The sequence below is a fragment of the Belonocnema kinseyi genome, chromosome 3, assembly GCF_010883055.1.
Source record: "Belonocnema kinseyi isolate 2016_QV_RU_SX_M_011 chromosome 3, B_treatae_v1, whole genome shotgun sequence".
NCBI lineage: Eukaryota > Metazoa > Arthropoda > Insecta > Hymenoptera > Cynipidae > Belonocnema > Belonocnema kinseyi.
Genome location: NC_046659.1, coordinates 79,276,234 through 79,284,169, shown reverse-complemented (window position 1 = coordinate 79,284,169; position 7,936 = coordinate 79,276,234). Strand labels below are relative to the sequence as shown.

Here is a 7,936-nt window from a genome sequence, read left to right as displayed (position 1 = left end):
AAACTTATGTTAGCGAAGAATAATTACATATGCATAAGTAAATGGTAGGACGAATGAAGCCCAAAATAGTACTTAATGGCTGATACCAATCCTTGAAGGGTTTTCTGAAGACTTTGCCCGCAATTTAGTTTTGCAAATTACTTTCATGAAGTCAATCAAGTACTTACCGTCACAAAAATCATTAGAGTCATAATAGTGAATCTATCGCCATTCTATTGGAGTCAATGATGTCCTAAAAATCAAGTTTATGGAAGCAAATAATGTAATTTATCATATAAGTGATGTGAATTCATTGATTTAGCTGAGGTCAATTAAAATATGCAATTTACGTAAAATAATTCAAAACATTTTAAGCCAATTGTTTTATGGAAATCATCAGATGTGAACGAAGCCATAGAAATCGGAGGTCGCTGAGGTCAATAAAACTACTTGAAGTTATGTGAGGTTCATGCCATTAAACTAATTGGAGTTCTCGAAGTTGCAGAATTTAATTTAGACATGAAAATAAGGTAGAGGATTTGAACAAGTTTTACAAATATCACTGAACGCATATTTTGCAATTGTTAAAGTATATTTAATAATGCCTGTAATTATCAAAATTTCATTAGAATAGAAAGTTTGTCAGGAATTGAAAGTTTTAGAGTTTCTAAATAATAATAAAAAAGAATTATCCACGTATCGAGGATCAGTTTATATGAAAGATAATTCAATTAATAAGGGCTGTCAGCATTGAATGACCTTTTTTCTTAGCTCAGTTTAAACATATATACATTTCTAATTTTCGAACATATTTTTTGGCCAGAATAATTACATATTGAAGGTAAATTTAGGATTAATATAGCACAAAAAAGAATTCAGTCGCTGATACCAATCCTTTAAAGAGGTTTCTAAATATTTTCACCACAGTTCAGTTTTATGAATTACGTTATTAAGGTCAATCATGTACTGCAAGACATGAAAATCATTTAGAATATAAGTCATCCTAACGCGATTTTAATGAAGTCACTGATATTCTAAAGATAGTATCTGTTGTGACTTAAGACAGTGAAGCTGAAGATATTACTAAAAGCTTTGGAAGCAATTGAGCTTGTGTCATAACGTGATGCAAATTATTTTCACAAAGAAAAATGATGAAAGTAAATAATCTCATGTAATTTTTTAAAAATAATTCAGGTGAATTAAAGAAGTATTTATATTCTTCATGTCAATTTAATCATGTGGATTATGTCAGGAAAATCATATGGATGTCAACGAACACAGAAATCAGTGGTCGTTAAAGTCAATAAAATTACTTGAAGTCATTTGAGGTCAATTTTATTGAACATATAAAGCTCAATTAAGTTTTAGAGGTCAATTTAGACATGAAAGCAATCTACAGGATTTTAAGACCATGTTTAAAATATATATCTGGCTCTAATTATTCCTATTCAAAAACTATAGTTAAAAATGCAATTAAATTATAAAATTTACTTAAAATTATTTGAATCATTTTGAGCCAATTATGTCATGAAATTTACCTGATGTCAATGAAGAAGTAGAAATCAGAGGTCCTTTAAGCCAGTAAAATTCCTCTAAGAAATGTGAGGTCAATGCATTCAAACTCTTTATGTTATTGAATTTGAAAAAGTCAATTTAGTCATGAAAATTAGGTATAGGATTTTATCAAGTTTTACAAATATCTCTGAACCTATATTTTTGAATTCTTAAATTATATGGAAATAATACGTGCATTTATTTATAAATTCAAAGAATATAAAATTTATCACAAATTTAAAGTTCTCGAATTTTCTAATAATTTGACAAAAAGTTAAACCCTTTACTTATCGACGATTACTTTATGTGAAAGACCCTTAAATTAACAAGGCCTAGTCGCAGTTAATGAGCTATTTTTTCAGATTAGTTTGCACATATATATTTCCAATTTTCAAAAGTTATATTAGTCAAGGATAATTACATATTTAAAAGTAAATGTAGGACGAATTTTGCGCAAAATAATATTTAATAGCTGATCCCAATCCGTGAAATGATCTCTGAAAATTAGCTCATCAATTCAGTTTTACAAATTACGACATTGAACTCAATCAAGTTATTCAAATCATAAAAATCATTTAGATCGCAAAAGTCATTCTAATGTTATTATAATGCAGATAATTATAATTAAACTCGTATAAGTAAACTTGAAGCCAGCTGAAATTGATTTAGTCAAAGAAGTGTTCTGAATGACTTAAAATTATTGAAGTCATTTAAATCATTCAATTTGTTCCAATTCATTTTTTTCATAACCTAATGAAAGTAATTGTACGATAAAAATGTTATGAAAGGCAATAATGCTATGTAGTTTATGTAAAATAATTCGAATGAATTAAAAAAGTATTTGAAATACTCAGCGCAATTTAGTGTTGTAAATGGTGTGAATTCATTGATGTAGTTGATGTCAATTAAATGATACAGTTTACTTGAAATAATTCAAACCATTGAGCCAATGACGTCATGGAAATCATCTGATGTGAATTGAATCATAAACATTAAAGTTCGCTAAAGTCAAAAAAATGTCTTAAAGAATGTAAGATCAGTGTCATTGCACTCATTAAAGTTATCGAAGTTGCGGAAGTCAATTTGGTCAGGAGAATGAATTAGAGAATTTTCATACAAGTTTGACCTATTCTTACCCATTCTTTAGAATTTTTAAATTATATTCAATAACACCAAGATTTATTAACAATTCAAAGAATAGAAAGTGTGGCACGAATTTGATGTCGACTTGAGTCAGTTTAGTCATCTAAATGTTCTGACTTGATCGAATCAGTTTTTAATTAAATCATTTAACGTGTTTGAAGTTATTATGGCTATAGCGTAATGCAAGTATCTTTTAATCAAAAAAATGTATCAAAGTCAATCATGGCTTCTAGTTTATGTAAAATAATTCGGGTCATTTGAAGAAGTATTTTAATTGATGAGGACAATTTACTTAAGTAAATGATGTAAATTCTGTAAAGCAGTTGAAGTCAATCAAATTATGTAGTGTACATCAAATAACACAAATCATATTAAATCAATTATGTCACGCAAATCTTCTGATGTTAATGAAGTCATTGAAATGAAAGTTTTTTGAAGCCAACAAAATGTCTTTAGGTAATGTGATTTCAATGCCAAATAAGACCTAGGATTTTACTATCAAGTTTTACAAATACCCTTGAACCTATTTTTTCAATTCTTATATTATAATTAAAAATACCTTAATTATTTAGAAATTCAAAGAACAGAAACTTTTTCACGAATTGCAAGTTTTTGAGTTTTAAAATAATTAAAAAGAAAGATAAACCCTTCACGTATCGAGGATTAGTACTGAGGGAAAAAATCAATTAACAAGGGCTAATCGCAGCGAATGAGCTTTTTTCTTAGATTACCTTACAAATGTCAATATTTATAATTTTAAACTTATATTAGCGAAGTATAATTACATATGTATAGGTAAATGGTAGGGCGAGTTAAACCCTAAATAATATTATTTGATAGCTGATCCCAATCCTTTCATGAGGATTATAACTTTCATGAGGTCAATAAATTATTTCATGGAAATCATCTTATGTGAACGAAACCATATGTCACAGGTCGCTGAAGTCAACAAAATTACTTAAAGTAATGTGAGGTGAAAGCCAATGCATGGATTTATTGAAGTTGCAGAAGTCAATTTAGTCATGAAAATAAAGTCGAGAATTCTAATACCAAGTTTTACAAATATCCTTGAACCTATTTTGAAATAGGAAAGACAATACAATCCACACAGGCTACTCGCAGTGAATGAGCTTTTTTCTGCTGATCCCAATTCTTAAAGGATTTTCTGAAAATTTTCCATTCATTCCGTTTTACAAATTATTGGAGGTCAAAGAAGTAATTAACGCCATAAAAATCGTTTAGGTCATAAGTCACTCGAACGTCATTTTAATAAATTTAATGATGATCTGAAAATCACATTTCGAGCAATTTAATACAAAGAAGTCAACGGTGTCATCAATAGCTTTGGAAGTAATTTTAATGGCGTAATTCAACTTGCAGACAGCTGTAGTCAATTCAATAATTCAACCTGTTTTCAATTATTGGGGTTATAATATAATGCAATTGTTTTTTATGAAAAAGATTATGAAAGATAGTAGCCATGTAATTTATGTAAAATATTTCATGTCATTTGAAGAAGTATTTAAATTATTGAGGTCAATTGAGGTATGTAAATTATATGACTATATTGAAGTACTTAAGTTCAATTAAATTATACAATTACAAAAAAGCAAATTAAATAATTATCAGCTAATTGTGTCATGAAAAAATCGTTTAATGTTAATGAAGTCAGAGAAATCAGAGGTTGTTAATGGCAATAAAATCACCTTAAGCAATGTAAGCTTAATGCCATTGAACTCCCTTCAGTTATTGCATTTCTAGAGGTCAATTTGGCCATGAAAATAAAGAAGATGATTTCAAGATCAAGTTTTGCAAATATCCATAAACCTAGTTTTCAAAATTCTTAAATTATAGTTAAAAATACCTTTCATTATTTATAAATCAATTTAATAGGGAATTTTTTACAATTTATAAGTTCTTGTGTTTTTGAATAATTAAAAGAAGCCCTAGAATTGAAGACAATAAAGTTAACTGTGTCATCAATAGTTTTTTAATTGTAATCGTTGAATTTAGGTCAATTTAGTCATGTAAATGATGTGGCTTTAATGAATTACTTAAGTCCGAGGTAATGTCGGACAATGAAGTTAACGATGTCATCAATAGCGTTGGAAGTTACTGAACCAGTGTAAGTTAACTTCAAGTTAATTTAGTCATCGAAATATTCAGACTTGATTGAAATTAACTAATTTAATTTGTTTGAAATAATTTTGGCCATAAAATAATTCAAATGTCTTTCTTATCAACAAAAAAGTTATAAAAGTCAACAATGGCATGTAGTTTATTAAAATTTAATCAGGTAAATTAAAAAAACTATTTGAATTCCTGTGGAAACTTTGCTCATTTAAATGATGTGAATTCATTGAGGTAGTTGAGGTCAATCAAATTCTGCAATCTACATAAAGTAACACAAATTATTTGAAGCAAATTATGTCAGGGAAATCTTCTGATGTCAGTGAAATCATAGAAATCAGGGTTCATAGAAGTTAATAAAATTACTTTAAATAATACGAGTTTAATGCCAAATAAGGTCGAGGATTTTAATATTAAATTTTACCAATATCCCTGAACCTATTTTCTAGAATTCTAAAGTCATAATTAAAAATAACTAATTATTTAGAAATTCAAAGAACAGGACATTTTTCACGAATTGAAAGTTCTTGAGTGTTTAAATAATTAAAAAGAAAGTTAAACCCTACACGTATCGAGGATTAGTTTCTAGGGAAGACAGTAAAATTAACGAGGGCTACTCGCGGAGAATGAGCTTTTTTCTTAGATTAGTTTACAAATATATATTCATAGTTTTTTTAAATTATGTTAGCCAACGATAATCACGTATTTTTAAGTAAATGTAGGACGAATTCAGCCCAAAATATTATTTTATAGCTGATCCCAATCCTTGAAGGGTTTTCTGATCATTTCTCTGTCAATTCAGATTTACAAGTTACGTGATAAAGGTCAATCAAGTGATTCACGCCATAAAAAAGATTTAGGTCATAAAAGTTACTCTAATGTTATTATAATGAAGTCAATAATGTCTTGACATTATTTTATCGACCTCCACGATTTTATCTGATTTTCATGTGTAAATAAACTTATTTGACTTAAGATGAGTTCAATGACTTCCGAGGGTGTAAATGACTTCGTTGACCTAATTATCTTTAATGACATCTGGTGTATTTCAGGTTACCATTGACTTAATTATAGTTACTCTTATCTGGTGGGTGCTTCCAATTACTTTATTGACAATCTGATATTTGCTAACTTGCTTTAATTTACTTGATTGACCTACAGTTAGATGAGTTAAATGACTTTAGAGGCTACCGATTTTTTTTTCAACTTGGATGACTTAATTTACTCAATTGAAATATAAATAATAATACGAAAAAAGTCCAAATTAATGTAGTTATACGCAAAATAAAATCGTTGCAAACGTTTTTCACCGTTTTGGGGCTAGCTTCATTTATGAGGATTGTAATTAAAACTTGAATATCTAATTGATTAATAAAAAATTAATTAATAATTCGAAATGCAATTACTTACGACTGGATAATCCAAGTCATCTCCACTTGACATGAATTGATCGAAGGCTGAAGAATCACTAACGTTCCATCCATTATTGTCCATTTGGCTTTCACTTTCATCGGCCTCTTTGAAAAAAAGGAAAAAAGCTCTATAAAATTGAAATTTTTTTAGTATTTTTGGCGGACTGAACAAAATTATAATATACAACTAAATTTAAAATATACAACTAAATTTAATGAAAGTGGAATAAAAAATTAACAAAACTATTTTATTGGTCCTTTTATTGATGAAAATCTATATTTTTACTATGGATTTTGGCTTGAGCCGAATCTAAACATTAATCTGTTTGAATAAAGTTTTTCAACTAATACTGACATAGAAAGACAACTTCACTTATTATTTAAAAACAAATTAAACTTTTTGAATTTTCAATTCACATTATTGTAGTAATTCACTTTTTAAATGTGTTAGTACCGTTTGAAGCTTATTGCATTTGATTTAGTTAAAATCTGACTTAAGTTTTTTAATTGAGAAATGTCCACTATTCCTATAATAAGGTTTGCGATTTTTGGGCGTTTGACTCTTGAGACTATTGTTAAGTGAAGTCACTTTTCGGAAGGTCTGTCGCTCAAACCCTCTTGACCTCTGTTATGTAGCGGTAGTGGTGCTGCGTCGTGGCTCGCTCGGTCGGCTGGTTGGCATCAGGCTTTCTCTTTTAAATTATTTTTCGACTTTCGTGTGGCCACTCATAGCTTTTCCACGATATCCAAGGGTTGGAAACCCGAAACAGTTATAGTGTATTACAGTACTACCACGCCATTAGTTCCTTGATAGAAAATCAAAAGTAAACGAAAAAAATGAGCCCGACAACACTCAGCCGACCGAGCAAGCCACTTATTTCAGATTTCAACTACGTAAGTTAAATCGACTAGGCTAAGCAAATTATTAACAAAATGTGAGAAATTTAATAAAATTCGTCTCAGTATTTTTCACTTTATTACAAAGAAAGTCTTTCAACAATGAAAATTAAAAATTCACTTAGGTAGACGAGTAGGGATTAGGAAATAATAGACGGCCTTAATTTGAATCTCTGTGTCTCGATGACTGTACGTGTAACTAACTAGACCTCAATTTAGGTCGAGTGTCTCCAGGAGTAATTGCAAAATCACATCCCCAGTAATTTAGGTATTAAAAAATCCATCAATTTTTTTAGTAAAAAAAAAAACAAATTATTGTACATTTATTAAATGTATGTTTAATATAGAAAATACGACATATTATATAGATTAAAATTTACGTTATAGATATTATTTTTAACTAGATTAGGAAGACTCTGGAACAGTTGATTTTTCAAATTCAATGTCTATTATCGATGACATATAGACGTTTCCGCAAATTCAGAATAATTTAAGGTAGTTTATCACAATTATCCGTATTGATGAAGATCACCTGTTTTATTTTGCAACTTCTTGAGTTCTCATCATTTTGATTACAAAGACGATGAAACTTCGTGTTTTTCATTTTATATAGAAATAGTATTCATATTTTCTTCCTCAATTGAATTTTTTGCAAATTCAAAGAAATTACAACTCTGCATGAAGTGTAACTTCTTGAATTTATAAGTAATTAAAAAAAAAAACAGTTCAACCCCTTCACGTATGGAGGATTAGTTCTAGGAGAAGACAATACAATCAACAACGGCTAATCGCGATGAATGAGCGTTTTTCTTAAATTAGGA

The 7,936-nt window shown here is 28.8% G+C and overlaps 2 protein-coding genes across 9 annotated transcripts in view; one reads left to right on the top strand and one right to left on the bottom strand.

The window, feature by feature from the left end:
• LOC117170104 (centrosomal protein of 78 kDa-like) overlaps window positions 1–7,936 on the top strand; it is a 93,707-nt gene that overhangs the window by 32,403 nt on the left and 53,368 nt on the right. The gene's annotated exons all lie outside the window — the stretch shown is intronic.
• Window positions 1–7,936, bottom strand: part of LOC117170102 (high affinity cAMP-specific and IBMX-insensitive 3',5'-cyclic phosphodiesterase 8) — a 44,385-nt gene that overhangs the window by 31,260 nt on the left and 5,189 nt on the right. For 3 of the 4 annotated variants that reach the window (XM_033356629.1, XM_033356633.1, XM_033356632.1), the window contains one exon: window positions 6,217–6,323. In XM_033356629.1, coding sequence (XP_033212520.1) covers window positions 6,217–6,323 — 107 coding nt within the window. Of the gene's footprint in view, window positions 1–6,216; window positions 6,324–7,936 lie in introns of those variants that run through there. The other variant, XM_033356630.1, reaches the window with a different exon arrangement.